Below are 24,693 nucleotides of genomic sequence, written 5' to 3' on the forward strand. Positions count from 1 at the left end.
TTCAAATTAAGGGAAAATGTAACTTCAGTATTTAAAGAGCTGTTGTGTGAAAGAGGAGAAACAGATATGCTTTTGGATGTTCCTGAAGGCAACATGAACCTAATGGATATTTCTGGGAAGCAGATTTCCACTCATTTATAAACAAGAGCTTCCTAATAGTTGTAATTGTCCAATGATAATGAAATCAGTACCCTTTATATTATTGAGCTTTTCTGCCACCACAGGTATTTGTACAGAGGCTGCATGACCACCTACTAGGAATGTATAAACTGTTCCTATAGGGCAGGGGTTCCCCACCCCCTTAGAAACTGGGCTGCACAGCAGGAGGTGAATGGCAGGCGAGTGAGTGAAGCTCACATTACTGCGTGAATCATCCCTATCCAGTACGTGGAAAAATTGTCTTCCACGAAACCGGTCCCTGGTACCAAAAAGGTTGGGGACCACAGCTATAGGTTCCTTGCTTATACAAGGGTCTAAGCCTTCAGAATTGAGTTACGGTAACACTGAGCAATGAATAAAACAACTGACATTTATAGACCTGTTTTAACAAATGGAGTGTTGTTATTTAAGTATATATTGCTCTATTAATTAATAAAAAATAAGTGAAGGTAAGTTCAGTTATCCTTTGGGTTTGCTTGCAAAAATTAAATTATGTAAACCTTTATTTCTCTCTTTTAAACAGTTAGAATTCTGTGCTCTTTCCTTTTGGAAAAAAATAAGTTATTTAAGTTTTTTTTTGTATTATAAAAATGTTTGTTAAAGACATTTTTAGACTTACAGTGAAGTAGGGGAAAAACACCCATAGTCCTTCCAGCCAAAAATTTTTCTTCTTTTTCTATTCCATATCTTTAATTTCTTAAAGCACTTTTAATTTTTTTCTTATGAAATATTTTGAATGTATAAAAAAGAGAATAATATTTAAAACATTCATCTACCTACTTGATATTTTGTTAATTTTGCTTTAGGTCATATTTTAAAAAATAAGATGTTAAAGTTCCCCTGTACACTTTCTCCAAAACATCTCTCTTCTACTCTCCTTCCTCAGAAGTAACTATTCTGAAGTTGATATATCTTCTTCCTATTTGACTTTTTACAGTTAAATGTATTTTTAGAAATTGTCCTTTTATTTTATATAAGTAGCACATACACATTTTTTAAAACTTGAGAAAAATAAAAACATTCTTACACCCAGATATCATCAGTTTTAGCATTTTAGTGTATATCCTTTTTTTTTTTTTAATTTATTTTTGGCTGCATTGGGTCTTCGTTGCTGCGTGTGGGCTTTCTCTAGTTGCGGTGAGCGGAGGCTACTCTTCGTTGTGGTGCATGGGCTTCTCACTGCGGTGGCTTCTCTTGTTGCGGAGCACGGGCTCTAGGCGCGCGGGCTTCAGTAGTTGTGGCACACGGGCTCAGTAATTGTGGCTCGTGGGATCTAGAGCACAGGCTTAGTAGTTGTGGCGCACGGGCTTAGTTGCTCCGCGGCATGTGGGATCTTCCTGGACCAGGGCTCAAACTCGTGTCTCCTGCATTGGCAGGTGGATTCTTAACCACTGTGCCACGAGGGAAGCCCGTATATCCTTCTTGATCTTTTCTGTGTATGTGTATAATATGTATTATAGATGAAGAATTACTAGCTTTTCTATTACTAGCTTCCTAAGATTTTTGTTTTAAATCACAGATAGTGGAGAATTTTGTCAAATGTTCAAATGCCTTTTTCTGCGTCTATTAAAGTGATCAAGTATTTTTTTCTCATTTAATTAACATGGAAAATTACATTTATATATTTTTACTGTTACATTACTCTTACGCTTTGCTTTTATGGGAGAAGTGCTTCTTGTGATGTAATTTTTGTACATTGCTGAATTCCTTTTGCTAATAATATTTGGGATTTTTGCAGCAATATGCATATGTAAGAATGGTCTATGATGTATTTTTTTTCAAGCTGTCCTGATCCAGTTTTGGCATCAAGGTTATATAAGTTCTCACAGGGAATGACTTGGAGAGCTTTTTCTTCTTTCTGTTCTCTTTCACAGATTATAAAAGATAGGAAATATCTCTGTCCTAAAATTTGTAGATTATCACTTCTGAAACCTGGATCTAGTTTGTTTTTGTTTTTTTTAAATTTTTCTACTTATTCACTTCATTTGTAGATTGACTCAGATCTTATATTTTTAGTTTTAATAATTTATATTTTTCTGGGAAATTATTCATTTTATCTCAGATTTTGTATTTGTTGGCATTAGGTTTTTCATAGCATTTATGATGTTTAAATTTCTGTCACTTCTATAGTTACATACCCCACTCTTATTCCTAATGTAGTTAATATGTACCTCTTCTTTTTCTTGATAAAGCTTGCCAAAAAACGTAGCATGTTTGGAAGCTGTGTTATTTATAGGTTCAGAATTGAAACTAAAACATATTCAGGGTTGTTTTGCCTTTCTGGTGATTTTTTTTTTCAATGTTGAATAAAAATTCCTCTCTCTCCCTAATAATGCTTTTTGTCTTAAAGCCTATTGAATCTACACTACTTTTTTTTTTTTTGCCTAATATATTTTTTCTTTTACTTTCATCTTTTTTTTTTTTTTTTTTTTGCGGTATGCGGGCCTCTCACTGTTGTGTCCTCTCCCGTTGCGGAGCACAGGCTCTGGACACGCAGGCTCAGCGGCCATGGCTCATGGACCCAGCCGCTCCGTGGCCTGTGGGATCTTCCCGGACCGGGGCACGAACCCGTGTCTCCTGCACCGGCAGGCGGACTCTCAACCACTGCGCCACCAGGGAAGCCCTCTGATGTTTTATTGTTATTAGACTGAGGTTTTTATATTCTTGGCTAGAATACTGAATAGGTGATGTAATTTCCTTCTTAAGATATCACAGCTGGAGGTACATGATCTTCACCTATCCTTTATTGTTGATGTTAATTTTGATAACTTTACCGATGTTTCTTGATTTGTACACCATATATACAATTACTATTTTTCCCCTTCAGTGAAACCAGTAAGCAGTCTGTGGTGAGCCACTTGGAATTTATATATCTTATTTCCCATCAAAGTTTAACATCCATTGATGATTCTTTCCTGATCCAGTCTTAATTGTAATGGTTTTTCCAGCTCTATCTCTCTTTTTATATCTTCTTTTTATATTTTTCTTTCTGGAAAATTCTTAGTCTTTTTGTTTTGTTTTTCAATATTGTTTTTTCCCCTATTGTGTCATTATCTTTTAAATTCCTATTACACTATATAAAAAGTTTATAAAGAATATGGATGGCCAATAAACATAAAAATTAACTTAAGTATTAATCCAAGAAATACAAATTAAAATATTAATATCCTTTTTTGCTAGTCCTATAGATTTAAAAATTTCAATATCCAGTTATTTCAAGAATATAGTAAAATAAAGGCTAGTAGACTTTTGAAGAGAATGTAAATTGTTGCAATCTCTCCAGCAGTCATTTTGGTAGTGCTTTTGAAAAGCGTTAAAATCGTATAAATGTCTATCAACCCAGAAACTTAATTTCTTAGCATTTACCCTGAGGAAATAATAAAAAATAAGCTTAAATTTATGTGTAATAGGATGTTCACCATAGGAAAAACTGGAAGTACTCAAATGTTGAGCAGAATATGATTAAATTTTGATAATCTATAATATAGAATGCTATCTCCTTAAAAAGTTTTGTGATATTAGTGTTTTTATTGACATAGAAAGGCATTTATGATATTATTTACTGAGAAAAATGTATAAAAGTCTCAAATTATACACACCAAAGTGGTGGCAGTGATTATCACAGAGTGATAGACTGTCACTTTTTAAAATTTTCTATTCTTTGTGATTTTTTAATATTTTAAAGTAAACACTTATTACATTTGTAGTAAAATTTTATAGTTATATCAATAAAAGGCATTTTTTCATCCAGATGTTAGAAATGGTATCTTGACAACTTAAGTTATTTAAAAGAAAATTTTTTAATTGAATAAATTTGACATGTAACATTGTATAATAAATTTAAATAAATTTAAGGTGTATAGTGTGTTACTTTGATACACTTAAATACTGTAATATGACTCACTGTAGTGATGTTTATCAGTGTTACATAATTATAGTGCAGTCTTATTGTCTACATTCATTATATGATGTATTAGATCTCTATGGCTTATTTACTCCTCATTACGAGTTTGTACCCTTAAACACCATCAGTTATCCCCCCAGCCCTCATCCCCGGTAACCACCATTTTACACTCTGTTTTTACAGGTTTGACTGTTTTAGATTCCACACATAAGTGATATTGTGCAGTACTTGCCTTTCTCTGTCTCAGTTATCTTGCTTACTATATTGTGTTCAAGGTCCATCCATGTTGTCACAAATGGCAGGATATCCTCCTTTTTCATGGCTAAAAAAATTTGGTTATGTGTATATATGTTCACATCTTTTTATCCATTCATCGACTGATGGACATTTGGGTTGTTTCCACATCTTGGTTATTGTGAATAATGCAGTGATAAACATTGGAGTGCATGTATTTCATGAAAATCCTGTTTTTATTTCCTTTGGGTATATACCCAGAAGTGGAATTGCTGGGTTGTATGGTAGGTCTATTTTTAAATTCTTGAGGATCCTCCCTATCATTTTCCATAGTGGTTGGACCAGTTTACATTCCCACCCACAGTGTATAAGGGTTCTCTTTTCATCACATCCTTGCCAGCACCTGTTGTCTCTTGCCTTCTTGAGAGCCATGCTAACAGGTGTGAGGTGATATCTCACTGTGGTTTTGATTTGTATTTCCCTTATTGATCATCTTTCCATGTGCCTGTTGGCCATTTTGATGCCTTCTTTAGAAAAATGTCTATTTAGTTCTTCTGCCCATTTTAAAAATTGGATTGTTTGTATTTTTGTTAGTGAGTTGACTGAGTTTTTTATATATTTTGGACATTGACCTCTTATCCTATATATGGTTTGCCAGAATTTTCTCTCATCCTGTATGTTGTCTATTCAATTTGTAAATTGTTCCTTTTGCTCTTCAGAAGCTTTTGAATTTAATGTAGTTCCATTTGTTGATTTCTTGCTTTTGTTGTTTGCGCTTTTGAGGTCATTTGCAAAAAATCACTGCCAAGATTAATAACAATGAGCTTCTCTGCATTTTCTTCTAGGAGTTTTATGGTATCAGGTCTTATATTTAAGTCTTTAGTCCGTTTCAGTTTAATTTTTGTGAGCAGTGTAAGATAAAGGTCCAGCTTCATTGTTCTGCATGTCTTTTTTCCAGTTTTCCCAGTACCATTTGTTCAAAACAGTATCCTTTCCCCATTGTGTGTTCTTGGCTGTCTTGTCAAATATTAGTTGACCGTATGTGCTGGGACTTAATTCTGGGCTCTCTATTCCGTTCCATTGATCTTGGCATCTGTTTTTGTGCCAGTACCATACCGTTCTTATTACTTTGGCTTTGTAGTATAGTTTGAAATCAGGAAGTGTGATATCTCTGGCTTTGTCCTTTTTTCTCAGCATTGCTTTGCCTTTTTGGATTCTTTTGTGGTTGTACATAAATTTTAGGATTGTTTCTTCTGCTTCTGTGAAGAATGTCTTTGGTGTTTTGATGGGGATTGCATTGAATTTTTAGATGGCTTTGGGTAGTATAGCCATTTTAATAATATTCTTCTAATCTATGAATATGTTATGTCTTTGCATTTGTTTGTGTGTTCTTTGGTTTCTTTCAGCAAAATCTTGTAGTTTTCATTGTACAGATCTTTCACATCCTTTGTTAAATTTTTTCCTAAGTATTTTATTGTTTTTGATGCTGTTATGAATGGAATAGTTTTATTTCTTTTTCAGTTGCTTCATTTTAAGTGTAAAGGAACACAATTGACTTCTGTATATTGATTTTATATCCTACCATTTTACTGAAATCATTAATTAGATCCAGCAGTTTTTTGATTGACTCTTTGGGGTCTTCTATCTAAATGATTATATTATCAAGAGATAGTGACAGTTTTATTTCTTCTTTTTTGATTTGGAAGCCTTTTATTTCTTTGTCTTGCCTAATTGCTCTAGCTAGGACTTCCGGTAGTATATTGAATAGTAGGGGTGAGAGTGTACATCCTTGTCTCTTGATCCTGATTTAAAGGAAATGCTTTCAGTTTTTCTCCACTGAGTATATTGTTAGCTGTGGGTTTGTTGTATATGTCCTTTATTATGTTGAGATGCATTCATTCTCTCTATGCCCAATCTGTTAAGGGTTTTAATCATAAAAGGATATTGTAGTCAAATACTTCATCTGCATCTTTTGAGATGATCACATGAATTTTAGTTTTCATTTTATTGATGTGATGTATTTGCATCTTTGCATCCCAGGGATAAATCTCACTAAGCCATGGTGTATAATCCTTTTAATGTGTTCTTGAATTCAGTTTGCTAATATTTCATTGAGAATTTTTGCATCTATATTCATGAGGGATATTGGTCTATAGTTTTCTCTTTTTTTATATGGTATCCTTATCTAATTTTGGTATCAAGGTATTTCTGGCTGCTTAGAATTTCCGAGTTCAGAAGTGTTCCGTTCTCCTTGATATTTTGGAACAGTTTGAGGAGGATTGGTGTTAATTCTTTAAATGTTTGGTAGAATTCTCCAGTGAAATCATGTGGTCATGGAGTTTTCCGTGTTGGGAGGTTTTTGGGTTTTTTTGTTTTTTGTTTTTTGCGGTACGTGGACCTCTCACTGCCGTGGCCTCCCCTGCTGCAGAGCACAGGCTCCGGATGCGCAGGCCCAGTGGCCATGGCCCATGGGCCCAGCCGCTCCACAGCATGTGCGATCCTCCCGGACTGGGGCACGAACCCGTGTCCCCTGCATCGGCAGGCGGACTCTCAACCACTGCGCCACCAGGGAAGCCCTGGTTTGTTTTAATTAAAACTAAAGTATGGTTGATTTACAATATTATATTAGTTTCAGGTGTACAGCATAGTAATTCAGTATTTCTACAGTTTACATTCCATTAAAAGTTGTTATAAGATAATGGCTATAATTCTCTGTGCTATATAATATGTCCTTGTTGGTTGTCTATTTTACCCATGGTAGGTTATATCTCTTAATCCTGTACCCCTAATTTGCCCCCTCCCCTTCCATTTCCCCTTTGGTACCCACTAATTTGCTTTCTAGATCTGTGAGTTTGTTTCTGTTTTGCATATACATTCATTTGTATTGTTTTTTAGATTCCACATATAAGTGGTATCATACAGTATTTGTCTTTCTCTCTCTGACTTCTTTCACTGAGCATAATATCCTCTAGGTCCATTCACATGGCTGCAATTGGAAGAATTTCATTCTTTTTTATGACAGTAATATTCCATTATGTGTGTGCATGTATACACACACACATTCATACATACATACATATATACATACCACTTCTTCTTTAACCATTCATCTGTTGATGGGCACTTGGGTTCTTTCCATGTCTTGACTATTGTAAAAAGTGTTGCTATGAACATTGGGTGCATGTATCTTTTTAAATTAGTGTTTTTGTTTATGGACATATACCCAGGAGTGGAATTGCTGGATCATGTGGTAGTTCTGTTTTTAGTTTTTTGAGGAAACTCCATACTGGTTTCCATAGTGGCTGCCCCAAGTTACATTCCCACCAAGGGTTCTCTTTTCTCCACATCCTTGCCAACATTTATTATTTGTATTCTTTTTGATGATAGCTATTCTGAGAAGTGTGAGGCAATATCTTATTTTGGTTTTGATTTGCATTTCTCCAGTAATTAGTGATGTTGAGCATCTCTTTATGTGCCTGTTGGCCATCTGTATGTCTTCTTTAGGAAAATGTCTGTTCAGGTATTCTGCCAATTTTTTGATCAGATTGTTTGTTTGCTTTTGGTTGTTTCCTTTCTGTTGAAATGAAAAGACAACCTATGAAATGGGTTCTAAGTTTTAAACTTTTAAGTTTAATTACATCTCATTTGTTTACTCTTGCTTTTATTTCTTTTACCATAGGAGACAGATCCAAAAAAATATTGCTAGGATTTATGTCAAAGAGGCTTCCACCTATGTTCTCTTCTAGGAGTTTTGTGGTTTCAGGTCTTACATTTAGATCTTTAATCTGTTTGAGTTTATTTTTGTATATGTTATAAGGAAATGTTTTAATCTCATTATTTTAAATGTAGCTTTCCAGTTTTCCCAGCACAGCTTATTGAAGAGACCGTCTTTTCTCCATTGTATATTCTTGCCTCCTTTGTCATAGATTAATTGACCATAGGTGCATGGGTTTAGTTCTGGGCTCTCTATTCTGTTCCATTGATTTATGTGTCTGTTTCTGTGCCAGTACCATGCTGTTTTGATTACTGTAGCTTTGTAATATAATCTGAAATCTCATCAGGTAATACCTCCAGCTTTGTTCTTTTTTCTCAAGATTACTTTGGCAATTTGGGGTCTTTTGTGGTTCCATATGAATTTTAGGATTACTTGTTCTAGTTCTGTGAAAAATGTCATGGATTGTATTAAATCTGTAGATTGCTTTGGGTAGTATGGTCATTTAACAATATTAATTATTCCAGTCCAAGAGTATGGGATATCTTTCCATTTCTTTTTTTATCTTCAATTCGTGTTTTATAGTTTTCAGAGTGTAGGTCTTTCACCTTTTTGGTTAAGTTCATTACTAGGTATTTTATTATTTTTGATGCAATTTTAAGCAGGATTTTTTTTTACTTTCTCTTTTTGATAGTTTAATGTTAGTGTATAGAAACGCAATGTATTTTTGTATACGTATCTTGTATCCTACAACGTTGCTGAATTCATTAATTCTAATAGTTCTGGGGTGGAGACTTCAGGGTTTTCTATGTAATGTATCATGTCATCTGCAAATGGTGGCAGTTTTACTTCTCTTCCAATCTGGATGCCTTTTATTTATTTTTCTTGTCTGATTGCTGTGGCTAGAACTTCCAATACTGTGTTAAATAGAAGTGGTATGAGTGGGCATCCTTGTCTTGTTCCTAAATTTAGTGGAAAGGCTTTCAGCTTTTCACTATTGAGTATGCTGGCTCTGGGTTTGTCATAAATGGCCATTATTATGTTGAGAGTTTTTATCATGAATGCATGTTGAATTTTATCTAATGCTTTTCGTGTGTGTCTTTTGAGATGATTATATGATTTTTATCTTTCCTTTTGTTAATGTGATGTTCACATTGATTTCGAATATTGAACCATCCTTGTGACCCTGGAATAAATCCAGCTTGATCATGTTGTGTAGTCCTTTTTACATATTGCTGGATTCAGTTTGCGAGTACTTTGCCTGAGGATTTTTGCATCTATATTCATCAAAGATATTGATCTGTAACTTTCTTTTATTGTAGTGTCTTCTTTTGGTTTTGGCATCAGGGTAATGGTGGCCTTGTGGAATAAATATGGCAGTGTTATCTCCTCTTCAGTTTTTTGGAATGGTTTGAGAAGGATAGGTATAAGTTCTTTAAATGCTTGGTAGAATTTCCCTGTAAAGCCATCTGGTCCTGGACTTTTGTTTGCTGGTTTTTTTTTTTTATTACAAAAAAACTGCTTGACTCAGTCTTAGCAGGCTTTATGTTTCTAGAAGTTTGTCCATTTCCTCTAGATTGTCCAGTTTGTTTGCATATAACTGTTCAGTGTTCTCTTAGGATTTTTTGTATCTCTGTGGTATTGGTTGTTATTTATCATCTTTCATTTCTGTTCATTTGGGTCCTCTCCCTTTTCTTCTTGGTGAGCCTAGCTAAACATTTATCAATTTTGTTTACCTTTATAAAAAAGCAGCTCCTGGTTTCATTGATCTTTTTCTACATTTTTTAAATCTTTATTTCCTCTGATTTTATTATTTCCTTCTCCTGCTGACTTTGCTCTTTTTCTAATTCTTTAAGGTGGTAGGTTAGGTTGTTTGAGATTTTTCTTGCTCTTGAGGAAGGTCCTGTATTGCTATGAACTTCCATCTTAGAATTGCTTTTGCTGCATCTCATAGATTTTAGAAAGTTGTGTTTTCATTTTCATTTGTCTTGAGGTATTTTCTTATTTCCTCTTTGATTTTGTCAGTGACCATTGTTTTTTTAGTAATATGTTGTTTAATCTCCACGTTTGTTCTTTATCCACTTTTCTTTCTGTAGTTGATTTTCTAGTTTTATATTGCTATGGTTGAAAAAGATGCTTGAAATAATTTCTGTCCTCTTAAATTTGTTGAGGCTTGTTTTGTGACTTTGTATGTGATCTGTACTGGAGAACGTTCCATGTGTGCTTGATATGAATGTGCATTCTTTTTTTTGCATGTAGTCTCATGTAGATATCAATTAAGTCTAACTGGTCTGTTGTGTCATTTAAGGCCTCTGTGCCTTATTGATTTTCTGTCTTGATGATCTGTCCATTGATGTCAGTGGAGTGTTAACATCTCATACTATTGTTGTATTGTTGTCAACTTCTCTCTTTATGTCTGTATTTGCATTATATGTTTAGGTGCTCTTGTATTGGGTGTATTTATGTTAACAAGTGTAATACCCTCTTGTATTGATCCCTTTATCATTGTATAAGGCCTTCTTTGTCTGTCATTGTAGTCTTTATTTTAAAGTCTGATATGATTTTGTCTGATATGAGTATTGCTACCCACACTTTGTCATTTTTGTTTGCATGAAACATCTTTTTCCATCCTCTCACACTCTGTGTGTCTTCACCCCTGAAGTGAGTCTCTTGTAGGTAGCATATTCAAGAGTCTTGTGTTGTTTTCTTTTTAAATCCAGTCAGCCACCTTATGTCTTTTGATCAGAGCATTTAGTCCATTGACATTTAAAGTCATTATTAATGGGTAATACTTATTGCCACTTTATTACTTGTTTTCCAGTTGTGGTTACCATGGGGTTCATATATGTTGACTCATAATTATATCTACTTGTTTTAAACTGGTAATCATTTAAATTCAAACACATTCTAAAAGATCTACATGTTTTACCTTCGTAACCCACATTTTGTGTATTTGATATCATATTCTTGATTATCCCTTAACTATTTATTTTTAGTTATAGTTGCTTTTATAGTTTTTTTGTCTTAATCTACATACTGGCTTATTTAAGTGATCTTCAATCCTTACTGTGTATTTGACTTTCCTACTGGGATTTTCCCTTTCCTACAGATTCTTACCTCTTTTCCATTTAGAGAAGACCCTTCAACATTTCTTTTAGGGTAGGTTTAGTATGCTGAATTCTTTTAGTTTTTGCTTGTCTCAGAAGTTCTTTATCTCTCCTATTCTAAATGCTAATCTTGCTGGGCAGAGTATCATAGGTTGCAGGTTTCTCCCTTTCAGGATTTGGAATATATCATGCCTATCCCTTTTGGCCTGCAAAGTTTCTGCAGAGAAATCAGCTGATAGCCTTATGGGGATTCCTTTATGTATGACACTTTGTTTTTCTCTTGCTGCCTTTAGGATTCTCTTTAACTTTTGCCATTTTAATTGTATGTCTTGGTGTGGGTCTGTTTGGGTTCATCTTGTTTGGAACCCTCTCTGCTTCCTGTATCTGGATATCTGTTTCCTCCTTCAGGTTTGGGAAGTTTTCAGCCATAATTTCTTCAAATCCATTTTTGATCCCCTTCTCTCTCTCTCCTTCTGGAACCCCTATAATGCAAATGTTGGAACACTTAATGTTATTGGAGAGATCTCTTAGATTGCTTTCACTTTATAAAATGTGTTTTTCTCTCTGCTGTTCTGATTTGGTGATTTCCATGATTATATCTTCCAGGTCAATTATGCAATTATCCGTATTACTTAACCTGCTATTCATTCCTTTCAGTGTGTTTTTTTTCAGCTGTTGAGTTCTTCATTTCCGATTGGTGGGTTTTTTTTTATGTTTCTGATTCCTTGTTAAAATGTTCAGTGTTTAGATCAATTGTTTTACCTAATTCAGTTAAGCTTTTTATTACCAATTGTTTTGAATTACTTATCTGTTGTTTATTTCCATTTCATTATTTTTTCAGGGTTTTTTTCTTGCTCTTTGAATTGAGAATAGTTCCTCTGCCTTTTAATTTTACTTTTCTTTTTTTTTTTCTTGCGGTATGCAGGCCTCTCACTGTTGTGGCCTCTCCCGTTGCGGAGCACAGGCTCCAGACATGCAGGCTCAGCGGCCATGGCTCACGGACCCAGCCGCTCCGCGGCATGTGGGATCTTCCTGGACTGGGGCACAAACCCATGTCCCCTGCATCGGCAGGCGGACTCTCAACCACTGCGCCACCAGGGAAGCCCTAATTTTACTTTTCTCTGCTTCTATGAACTAAGGTGAAGCAGTGACCTTCTGTGGACTTGAAGGGGTGTTCTTATTTGGGAGTGTCCCTATGCAGACTGCACATGCCCAGTGCCTTTGGTGGGAGGGCTGGATTTGATGTGGATGCCAGTCACATCTTTCCTGATGTTGTGCTGGCAGCTCTTACCTTGGTAGTGGGGTGTGACTGGGGATGGAGGGGCTAGAGCTGGCTCCTGGTGTGAGACGGGACTTTCTCTCTGTTCAGTGGCTATCACTTCTCTGTCAGGGGCGGGGTCTGATCCCAAGTTGCTGAAGCAGAAGCCCTTTGTGTCAGGCTCAAGCTGCCTCTGTTCCCTTTACATGTGTGTTTTTCTCTCTCCCAGCACCAAGACCTTTGCCCCAGAGTAGGGAGTGCTGAAGCAAGTGGGGCCTTTCACATACAAAGGTTCAACGCACTGCTTGTGTAGGTATCTGTGGCTCCTTCAGATGCAACCCACGGTAGAGTCTTTTTCCTGGTCGTGGCTGTCCCACATCCAGTGCCGCACTGTGGCACAGACTGAGTAGAGCCAAAGCATTCACTGGTGCACGGTGAGGTGGCTGTGGGAAACCCAGTAACCACGCAGACCTCTCCTCAGAAGCAAGACCCCTTTTCCCCTCACAGCTGGTTGCTGTTCCCAGCCTCCACTGTGCTCTACAGGGGAGGGGAGCCTGAATGGTTTCTCTGCGTTTATGGGGTAGGGAGGTGTTGAGGTGTGGTACAGTGGGGCCCAGAGTGGCACGGTTGTGGGAAATCTGGCAGCTGCTAGAGCAGACCTCTCTTCACCCTGCTTCAGAGGCAGGCCAGTGCTCACACCTCATGAATAGAGTCCAGGCTTCTCCAGCCTTTCTATCTGTCCAAGCAGTCCAGGAGGCTTGTCTCCTCCACATAGGACTCCAGGACCGGGACACCCAGTCTGTGGCTTGACCCACTCACTCCTGGATACCCAGGGTGGGTATCCACCTTTGCAATTTCTTATTTCCTCTGAGTTCCCTCCCAGGAGGACAGGTCCCTACCTGATCGCTTTTCTTCCATTCCTGTGTGATTACCTCTTCCTTACAGCCTTGGTTGTTCAGTCCTTTTTCTAGTTTCCAGTTAGTTTTCAGTGAGAATTGTTCCACCTGTAGGTGTATTTTTGATGTGTTCATGGGGGGAGGTGAGCACCATGTCCCTTTACCTCCACCATCTTGATCTTTTCTCTTCCGTGTTGGGAGTTTTTTGATTACTGATTCAATCTCATTACTCATTAGTCTGTTCAGATTTTCTGTTTCTTTCTGATTCAGTCTTGGTAGGTTGTGTGTTTCTAAAAATGTATCCATTTCTTCTAGGTTACATAGCTTTTTGGCATATAATCTTTCATACTAGTTGCTTATGATCCAGTGCATTTCTGTAGTTCAGCTGTAATGTCTCCTCTTCCACTTCTAATTCTCTCTTTTTTCCTTAGTCCAAGTAAAGGTTTGTCAATTTTATCTTTTCAAAGAACCAGCTCTTAGTTTCGTTGGTCCTTTCTATTGCTTTCCTGGTCTCTATTTCATTTATTTCCACTCTGATCTTTATTATTTCCTTCCTTCTGCTAACTTTGGGCTTAACTTGTTCGAGTTCTTGAAGTATAAAGTTAGGTTGTTTATTTGAGATCTTTCTAATTTCTTAATATATGCATTAATGCTCTAAACTTCCAGCTTTTACTGCATCCCACAAGATTTGGTATGTTGCATTTCCATTTTCATTTGTTTTGAGATAATTTTTAAATTTCCCTTTTGATTTCTGTTTTGACCTAATGGTTGTTTAGAAGTGTGTTGTTTAATTTCCACATATTTATAAATCTTTTCACTTTCTTCTTCTTGTTGATTTCTATTTTCGTACCACTGTGGTCAGAAAAGATAGTTGGTATGATTTTATTCTTCTTAAATTTGCTAAGATTTGTTTTGTGGTCAGTATGATCAATCTTGGAGACTGTTCCACGTGCACTTGCGAAGAATGTGTATTCTGCTGCTGTTGGATGTAGTGTTCTGTATAGGTCTGTTAGTCCATTTGTTTTAAAGTGTGGTTCCAACATTTCCTTGCTGATTTTCTATCTGGACAGTCTTTCCATTGCTAATAGTGTGGTATTGAAGTTCCCTACTATTATTGTATTATTGTCGATTTCTCTCTTACAATCTATCAGTATTTGCTTAATATGTTTCAGTGCTTGGGTGTTGGGAGTGTATGTGTTTTTTAAAAAATATTTATTTATTATTTTTGCTGTGCTGGGTCTTAGTTGCAGCATGTGCAGTCTTTTACTTGTGGCATAAGGACTTCTTAGTTGTGGCATGCAAACTCTTGGTTGTGACATGTGGACTTCTTAGTTGTGACATGCAGACTCTTAGTTGTGGCATGCATGTGGGGATCAAACCAGGGCCCCCTGCATTGGAAGCGCAGAGTCTTACCCACTGGACCACCAGGGAAGTCCCAGGAGTGTATGTGTTATGATTGTTGTCTTCTTTATGTGTTGACCACTTTATCATTAGATAATGACCTTCTTTTTCTTTTGTTACCCTTTTTGCCTTGAAGTCTATTTTATCTAAGTATGACTATGCCCACCTTCTTCTGGTTTCTGTTTGCTTAAAATATCATCTTCCATCCTTTCACTTTGATCCTGTGTGTCTTTAGAGCTGAAATAAGTAAAAACTGGGATGATGGTCGCTGCACCTTGAATAGTGCTGTGTAATTTTACACGGCTGCCTCAGGTTCTGTTTGCCCAAACAATGATTCCCAAAAGCCAGTGCTTCTCGTCACATCCTTTGGCTGTCTCTTGCTCCCAACTTAAATGACTATCCATGTGCTCTTGATGCAACTGCTTAAGAATTTATCTACAAATCATTGTGGAAAACAAAGAGAGGAATAATAGGCGAAGTATCTTACTAAATTGTTGATAAATCTATATTCTGTTTTATTGTATGTTTATGAACACTAAGGCCAACCTGATTTGTATGTCTTGTTTAGTACCACTAAAAATGTCATTTTGACACTAAGTGCAGTATTTTACTGTTGAATTATTTTTTTAGTACTATTTTTTAACGTATTTATACACATACCATAGGAACTATCAAGAAACCTTGAGCTAAGTACTAACAGTTTCCAGCGACAGTTGCTTGCTGAAAGGAAAAGGGCATATGAGGCTCATGATGAAAACAAAATTCTTCAAAATGAGCTACAACAACTACATCACAAATTAAAGGTAAGCATTTTATTTTAAATGGCATCATTTCTCCCTATGTTATATATTAGATGAAGACTTTATTTTAAAACATTGTTATCATTTATATTTGGAACTTTGGTACCATATCATTTACAAAATTCTAATATTTTCTTTGGCACTTATAAAGAAAATATTTGTTAAAATGAGACATTAGATACACTAATAGGAATGATATAACTGAAAAAAGTTATAAAATCCTGCAAGAAAGTTATGGGAACTAGAGTTTTTCTGTGTTGCACGGTTGAATAGCTCAGTGTTCTTCCTCAGATAACCCCATGATTGATTATTTTTAAAGTTGTTCCAAATACTGCCCTTCCTTTTCACAGTGTTTAGAAGAAGCATTAGAATTAATTAATTCTGTTAAAGTAGGTGTTCTTAATTCTATCCAGAGGTCATTGATGGGTTGAAATTTTGTGCAACATTAAGTGTTTGTGCATTATCTTGCATAGAATTTTCATTTTGTTAATCAAGTTCTAAGAGAAAGCCATAGCTGCAAAGTGGTGAAGAACACTTGTGTTTTAAAAAATGGTCTAATTTTTAACTCGCCATTAATTTGGAACCCACATTTGAGAGATGCTAATTAAATTCTTTGTGTGGCTAAGCCTGGAAGTCAGTTGAAGACATTACTATATCACGTAGGAGTGGGTAGAAAATGAATTTTGCCTTATTCTGATTTTCATGACTGCTAGTGCATATTGGACTTTCAATGGAGAATCATTGCTCTACCGTAACCTAAATGTCCTAAAGACATTCCTTTCTATAATTGGTAGTTACAAAGGGAAGCTGAACTTAGGTATATTCCAATTTGGTGAGGAAAATACCAGTTGAAAAGATGAGGATTTTTGTTTTATTTTAAACTGAGACTCTACATTCTTAATTGTGTTGGGTTTGTTTTCAGGAAAAGGAGAGAGAACTGGACTTAAAAAACATATATTCTAATCGTCTGCCAAAGGCTTCTCCAAAGAAAGAAAAAGAAATTACATCAAAAAAAAATGGTATAGTAGTTATTATTGTTGAAAAACATTGTAGTTATTAATAATAAAATAAATTAATTTTGAAGTAGAAGGAAGATGAAGGGAAAGAACTTTATTGAAATAGATTTCCTTATAGGTACTTTTCAGAAATCCTTTCACTTTCTCAGTTTTTTCCCTTGAGGTCATTACAGTTATGTTTTACATAATTAAAATGTTTTTCCTAATTATAACTTATTTTTCTAAACTTTTATGAAAAACTATAAGCATACCCTAAACAGGAGATTATAGTATGATAAACCTTTATTTATGTATCACCACCTTTAACAGTTATACATTTTACTAATTTTATTTCACCTATTTTTTCTACTTTTTTTCTGGAGTACTTTAAAGCAAATCCCAGCTGTCATTTCATTTCACTCATAAATACTTTGCTATTTTTATGCATATTCTTTTTCAAAAAACAAAAGTATAATTTCCTTCTTCTCTGGTTTGCAAAAAGTTAAAAACATAAACTTTGTAAAAGTTTAATAGATTGATTTATCCCTCAGAGTTGTCCTCAAATGACAAAATTGCCAGTAAATCCTAGAAATAAAAACAGTAATAGTGAGTAGTCATGGAGCTGAGAAACGTGCATTTTCTCATTTAGAGGGTGAACATATACCAATTGAATTCCATATATCTTAGCACTGTTCAATACGATTAGAAAAATTCTTTTATAATTTTCATGGTAGCTGCATGCCAGAGTGATTTTACAAACCAGTGTACAAAAGAAGTACAAACCAGTGAAGACTTCGAGCTGGAGGAATATCCTATAACACCACAAACAGTTATGTGTTATGAAAACAAACGGAAAGAACCTGAACGTCTTTCTTTGGTGAGTTTAGCAATATGATTAGGTATGAAACTCTAGGTTTGAAGTTATTCCTAAATGCACAATATCAAACATTTAAAAATTTCAGCAATGAAGCTAGTGCCATAGCTGTATAAATATGCAACTAGCCTTTTACAGGGAAAGAGATAACATCTGTGCATTTTATTAAACTCCTTTGGATTGACTCTTAGTTAACACTGCATCTTTCAGATGCTTCAGAAATGTCAGTTGTACTCTCTAGGTTGGAGGAAGAAGAAAAGAAAATTATCTAAGTTTCTTACCTTATATGTCTCTTACCAGATCGTCTCTAAAAATCCTTCTGGCTTTTATGTATAATAGCAAGTTACAGTAGCTTTCAAATGATTTGTTAGAATTTGACTACATTTAATTTTTTTGGCTTCCTATGTAAGAGAATTTTATAGTTTAGCTGAATGTCGAGCAAAGTAATTGCAGTGGACTCTGACTTTATATCATTCAAATTAGAGTGGAATTCAGGAGGCCTGTGTTGCATCTTCATTTAAAAGGACTCATACTGAGTACTGGAAGGTCCTTTTCTCTAATAGGGTTTTATCTTTAGTGTTTACAGTTGAAACTCTAAAGAAAACAATATACGAGGGATCCTGCATATTTCATATAATGCTGTATTTTTGATACTACTTGTAAGTATCCCAGGGATCCTGAGATCACCTCCTGTGTGTGGACTGAATTGATTCCTGTGTGTACTCTAGTTTTGTTTTGTTTTTTTCCTTTATTTTGTTTTTGTTTTACAATTTAGATAAGTTAGCTGTATCTGCTAAGTGTGTTTCTTCCTATATTTACAAATCCTTGAGACTAGGTCATGTTAATTTTTTTTTTTTTTTGAAAAGGCAAAGTGTGGAATAGCAAAGTAATTCTTAATTTTAGAAGGGTTAAAAAATTTGCCCTTTATAAGATTCAGCAGAAGCAGCAACCTGATATAGTGAAAGAGGATATAGCCCTGGAGTTAGCAGTTAGTGTTTTAATTAAATTACAGTTCTAACATTTTAGTGACTTGTGTGACTTGTTGGAGCCTCAGTTTCCTAATCTATAAAACAAGGGTGGGTTACCCTTCAGGGTTGTGGTAATAACTAATCATGAAGTTTATAAAGCCCTTAAGACTAATCCTGTCACTTTGAGGGGTCCCAGCAAATGGGAGCTCTGTTAGTAAAAGTATAGGCTGTTGCTATTGGAAAGAGACCCAGAATACAGTGGCTCAAGCAAGAGATAAGATTCTTTCTCTTGTAATAAACTGAAGGTCAGTGGGTAGTCCCCAGAATAGGTAGACACCTTTGTTCCATGGTAGCCATTCTCTATCTCATTGTTTTTCGATCATGAAGCATGTAACCACATCTGTGTGGTTGCAGTTGTCTTATCATACCTGGGAGAAGGAGGAATGAGGAAGTGGAGGGCAAGCAGCTTTTGTTTTTATAAATGTGATCAGAAGTTGCATACATACGTCCACTCACGTTCCACTGGTTCTGTCTAGCTGCAGGGGAGGCTAGCAAATGTGGTCTCCAGTTAGGCAGCGCTGTGCTCTGCTAAAACTTAAGGGATTCTGTAACAAAAAGGAAGAAGGGGAAAATGGATACTAGGAGACAATTCTCTACAAATCCACTAGTAATAAATTTTACTTTTATTAAGAAAAATTACACACACACGTGAAAGGGACCATAAGAAACAATAAATTTTAAGTTTACATTTTTATTTGATTTAAATATTGTAAGATTTATTAATTGGAGACCTTGGGCATAGTATAAACTTGAAAGATTCTATGCCATTGTCGCTGCCGGTGTTACAGCTCAACACCGTATCACTTGGCCTTTAATAGTTGATGAATAGCCTTTATTGGTTAACTGAATTCATCAGATTTTGTTGTGAAATATGCAAAGTAAGGATGCCTCTTTTTTTTTAAATAAACATTTATTTTTGGCTGTGTTGGGTCTTCGTTGCTGCGTGCAGGCTTTCTCTAGTTGCAGCGAGCGGGGGCTACTCTTTGTTGCAGTCGCAGGCTTCTCATTGCGGTGTCTTCTCTTGTTGCGGAGCATGGGCTCTAGGTGCGTGGGCTTCAGTAGTTGTGGCTTGTGGGCTCTAGAATGCAGGCTCAGTAGCTGTGGCGCACAGGCCTAGTTGCTCTGCGGCATGTGAGATCCTCCCAGACCAGGGCTCGAACCTGTGTCCCCTGCATTGGCTGGTGGATTCTTAACCACTGTGCCACCAAGGAAGCCCGGTAAGGATACTTCTGATACTTGTCTCTTAAGAATTTTATGTAGGGCATTGGCTTTGCTTCCATTATATTGGTTCTGATATGTTTTCCAAATGCCTCTTTAAAAATTTTAACTAAAGTAAGAAATAATCTTGTGTGCTTTTGAAAATCTTTCAAAGGTGGTAACTTGTAGCTTGCTGCTTTAGAAATGGAAAATTTGCTTTAATTTCTAACAGTTGGGATTGTGCTTAATGGGAGATAAATCTATGATATTTAAATTGCTTTCCCCCCCTTTTCCTGCATGTGAACTTGCATTTAAAAAAATGTATAATAGGATCTGGAATCTCAAGGGAGAGATGATCATGAAGAAGCAGGGATTCTAAACCCAATTGTGGAAAGAGAAGACAAATTTGTTAAAGATCAAGGACTCCATGCTGTGAAACAGGAGGCTGAGAAGCTGGAGGATGGTAAGAAAGAGTTTAAGCAAGTGATAAGTCAGCATCCCTTGGAAAAGAAAGGGTTAATATCCCCTAATATCTTCCAGCTGAACAGTGAACTGGTTATACAGAACAAGAAAAGGTTGTTACAGTGGTGGGGGGGAGTCTATCAAGCAGTCAGAAACGTTTGAATGAAGTTACTAAGGACAGAAAAAGAATGAAGACTGTAAGTTGCTATTTGGGATTAGGGGATAGAAACAAGTTACCTTCAGAAAATTCAGATAAAGTAGAATTCATTTGAAAGGGGAAAAAATTCTTTATGTATAACTAAAGCCTGATGAAGAGATAACTGAAAGACAACCCTGTTTATTGGCTTGACCTTGAGCCTGTCTAGTCTGTAGACAAGCCCAAACATTAAAATCAATGAATTGTGAGGCCTTGAATATATTCCTATAATTTTTCTTCAGTTTTAATATATAAAATAAATCTTTAACATATTAAACCATTAATGTGGAAGTTTAGTGAACCAATTCACATAGTTTCAGGTACTGGAAATGAAGTTCAGGAATAAATCCATTTTCATTTGGATAAAATGTCTTAAAGGTATAAGCGAGAAGGATCCCAGACTCTAATCCTTTGCATGTATTTTATTAATTATGTATTAGCTGCTTACAGAGAAATACTGTTTTTCCCTTAAAGTTAACAAAAAATCATGACCTAATTATTGCTTAGAGTATGTATATTTTTGTGTGTGTATTTAAAACCATCTAACAGTTGAAATAGAAGCCACATTTATGTCAATGTTGGCTAAACCACAAAGGAAGACACTTGCAACATATTAAACTATAGAGTAGAAAATAGGTATTATGGTCAGTTCTGTCTAGGAACCAGGAAAAGGAATAAAGTAGCAGAAGACTATCACTTCTTTGTCATTTTTGACTGATTTTTTTTTTTCCTGGAGTCTGTGTGGAATGATCTGATTATCAGTGAGAAATACGTGCCATTTATAAAGTTACCAAATGCATAGTGTCCTTACATGTTTAATATTTTTAGTTTTTTCATTTAGAAATCCTTTCAGAATTATAGTAAAGTGGCAATAATAGCCAGAGAACCACGTAAGAGTAAGTTGTATACTTCATGGCCATATCCTAAAATACTTTCATATGTATTTCTCCAAGATAAGGACATTCTCTTCTATCATTCCAGTGTAGTTTAACTTCAGGAAAGTTAACTTTGATACAACACATTTCTCCAATCTGCAGTCCACAGTACTGTTTTGTCAGTTGACCCAGTATTGTCCTTTATAGCATTTTCTTCCCTTTTTTTTTTTTAACATCTTTATTGGGGTATAATTGCTTTACAATGGTGTCTTAGTTTCTGCTTTATAACAAAGTGAATCAGTTATGCATATACATATGTTCCCATATCTCTTCCCTCTTGTGTCTCCCTCCCTATCCCACCCCTCCAGGCGGTCACAAAGCACTGAGCTGATCTCCCTGTGCTATGCGGCTGCTTCCCACTAGCTATCTACCTTATGTTTGGTAGTGTATATATGTCCATGCCTCTCTCTCGCTTTGTCGCAGCTCACCCTTCCCCCTCCCCATATCCTCAAGTCCGTTCTCCAGTAGATCTGTGTCTTTATTCCTGTCTTACCCCTAGGTTCTTCATGACATTTTTTTTCCTCTTAAATTCCATATATATGTGTTAGCATACGGTATTTGTCTTTCTCTTTCTGACTTACTTCACTCTGTATGACAGACTCTAGGTCTATCCACCTCATTACAAAGAGCTCAATTTCGTTTCTTTTTATGGCTGAGTAATATTCCATTGTATATATGTGCCACATCTTCTTTATCCACTCATCCGATGATGAGCACTTAGGTTGTCTCCATCTCCGGGCTATTGTAAATAGAGCTGCAATGAACATTTTGGTACATGACTCTTTTTGAATTATGGTTTTCTCAGGGTATATGCCCAGTAGTGGGATTGCTGGGTCATATGGTAGTTCTATTTGTAGTTTTTTAAGGAACCTCCATACTGTTCTCCATAGTGGCTGAACCAATTCACACTCCCACCAGCAGTGCAAGAGTGTTCCCTTTTCTCCACACCCTCTGCAGCATTTATTGTTTCTAGATTTTTTGATGATGGCCATTCTGACTGGTGTGAGATGATATCTCATTGTAGTTTTGATTTGCATTTCTCTAATGATTAATGATGTTGAGCATTCTTTCATGTGTTTGTTGGCAGTCTGTATATCTTCTTTGGATAAATGTCTATTTAGGTCTTCTGCCCATTTTTGGATTGGGTTGTTTGTTTTTTTGTTATTGAGCTGCATGAGCTGCTTGTAAATTTTGGAAATTAATCCTTTGTCAGTTGCTTCATTTGCAAATATTTTCTCCCATTCTGAGGGTTGTCTTTTGGTCTTGTTTATGGTTTCCTTTGCTGTGCAAAAGCTTTGAAGTTTCATTAGGTCCCATTTGTTTATTTTTGTTTTTATTTCCATTTCTCTAGGAGGTGGGTCAAAAAGGACCTTGCTGTGATTTATGTCATAGAGTGTTCTGCCTATGTTTTCCTCTAAGAGTTTGATAGTGTCTGGCCTTACATTTAGGTCTTTAATCCATTTTGAGCTTATTTTTGTGTATGGTGTTAGGGAGTGATCTAATCTCATGCTTTTACATGTACCTGTCCAGTTTTCCCAGCACCACTTATTGAAGAGGCTGTCCTTTCTCCACTGTACATTCCTGCCTCCTTTATCAAAGATAAGGTGACCATATGTGCGTGGGTTTATCTCTGGACTTCCTATCCTGTTCCATTGATCTATATTTCTGTCTTTGTGCCAGTACCATACTGTCTTGATTACTGTCGCTTTGTAGTATAGTCTGAAGTCAGGGAGCCTGATTCCTCCAGCTCCGTTTTTCGTTCTCAAGATTGCTTTGGCTATTCGGGGTCTTTTGTGTTTCCATACAAATTGTGAAATTTTTTGTTCTAGTTCTGTGAAAAATGCCAGTGGTAGTTTGATAGGGATTGCATTGAATCTGTAGATTGCTTTGGGTAGTAGAGTGATTTTCACAATGTTGATTCTTCCAATCCAAGAACATGGTATATCTCTCCATCTATTTGTATCATCTTTAATTTCTTTCATCAGTGTGTCTTATAATTTTCTGCATACAGGTCTTTTGTCTCCTTAGGTAGGTTTATTCCTAGATATTTTATTCTTTTTGTTGCAATGGTAAATGGGAGTGTTTTCTTGATTTCACTTTCAGATTTTTCATCATTAGTGTATAGGAATGCCAGAGATTTCTGTGCATTAATTTTGTATCCTGCTACTTTATCAAATTCATTGAGTAGCTCTAGTAGTTTTCTGGTAGCATCTTTAGGATTCTCTGTGTATAGTATCATGTCATCTGCTAACAGTGACAGCTTTACTTCTTCTTTTCAGATTTGGATTCCTTTTATTTCCTTTTCTTCTCTGATTGCTGTGGCTAAAACTTCCAAAACTATGTTGAATAAGAGTGGTGAGAGTGGGCAACCTTGTCTTGTTCCTGATCTTAGTGGAAATGCTTTCAGTTTTTCACCATTGAGGATGATGTTGGCTGTGGGTTTGTCATTTATGGCCTTTATTATGTTGAGGAAAGTTCCCTCTATGCCTACTTTCTGCAGGGTTTTTATCATAAATGGGTGTTGAATTTTGTTGAAAGCTTTCTCTGCATCTATTGAGATGATCATATGGTTTTTCTCCTTCAATTTGTTAATGTTGTGTATCACATTGATTGATTTGTGTATATTGAAGAATCCTTGCATTTCTGGAATAAACCCCACTTGATCATGGTGTATGATCCTTTTAATGTGCTGTTGGATTCTGTTTGCTAGTATTTTGTTGAGGATTTTTGCATCTGTGTTCACCAGTGATATTGGCCTGTAGTTTTCTTTCTTTGTGACATCCTTGTCTGGTTTTGGTATCAAGGTGGTGGTGGCCTCGTAGAAGGAATTTGGGAGTGTTCCTCCCTCTGCTATATTTTGGAAGAGTTTGAGAAGGATAGGTGTTAGCTCTTCTCTAAATGTTTGATAGAATTCGCCTGTGAAGCCATCTGGTCCTGGGCTTTTGTTTGTTGGAAGATTTTTAATCACAGTTTCAATTTCAGTGCTTGTGATTGGTCTGTTCATATTTTCTATTTCTTCCTGATTCAGTCTTGGCAGGTTGTGCATTTCTAAGAATTTGTCCATTTCTTCCAGGTTGTCCATCTTATTGGCATAGAGTTGCTTGTAGTAACCTCTCATGATCTTTTGTATTTCTGCAGTGTCAGTTGTTACCTCTCCTGTTTCGTTTCTAATTCTATTGATTTGAGTCTTCTCCCTTTTTTTCTTGATGAGTCTGGCTAATGGTTTGTCTATTTTGTTTATCTTCTCAAAGAAGCAGCTTTTAGTTTTATTGATCTTTGCTATCGTTTCCTTCATTTCTTTTTCATTTATTTCTGATCTGATATTTTTGATTTCTTTCCTTCTGCTAACTTTGGGGTTTTTTTGTTCTTCTTTCTCTAATTGCTTTAGGTGCAAGGTTAGGTTGTTAATTCGAGATGTTTCCTGTTTCTTAAGTTGGGCTTGTATTGCTATAAACTTCCCTTTTAGAACTGCTTTTGCTGCATCCCATAGGTTTTGGGTCATCGTATCTCCACTGTCATTTGTTTCTAGGTATTT

General features: G+C 35.9%; 1 protein-coding gene across 1 annotated transcript in view; it reads left to right on the top strand.

Moving 5' to 3' along the window:
* The window catches only part of LCA5 (lebercilin LCA5), a 75,003-nt gene that overhangs the window by 44,510 nt on the left and 5,800 nt on the right, over positions 1-24,693 (top strand). The window contains exons 4-7 of the mRNA XM_032651895.1: positions 15,337-15,474; positions 16,394-16,490; positions 17,201-17,343; positions 19,896-20,028. Of these exons, the coding sequence (XP_032507786.1) occupies positions 15,337-15,474; positions 16,394-16,490; positions 17,201-17,343; positions 19,896-20,028 (511 nt within the window). The remainder of the gene's footprint in view (positions 1-15,336; positions 15,475-16,393; positions 16,491-17,200; positions 17,344-19,895; positions 20,029-24,693) is intronic.

Source organism: Phocoena sinus, chromosome 12 (assembly GCF_008692025.1).
Source record: "Phocoena sinus isolate mPhoSin1 chromosome 12, mPhoSin1.pri, whole genome shotgun sequence".
NCBI lineage: Eukaryota > Metazoa > Chordata > Mammalia > Artiodactyla > Phocoenidae > Phocoena > Phocoena sinus.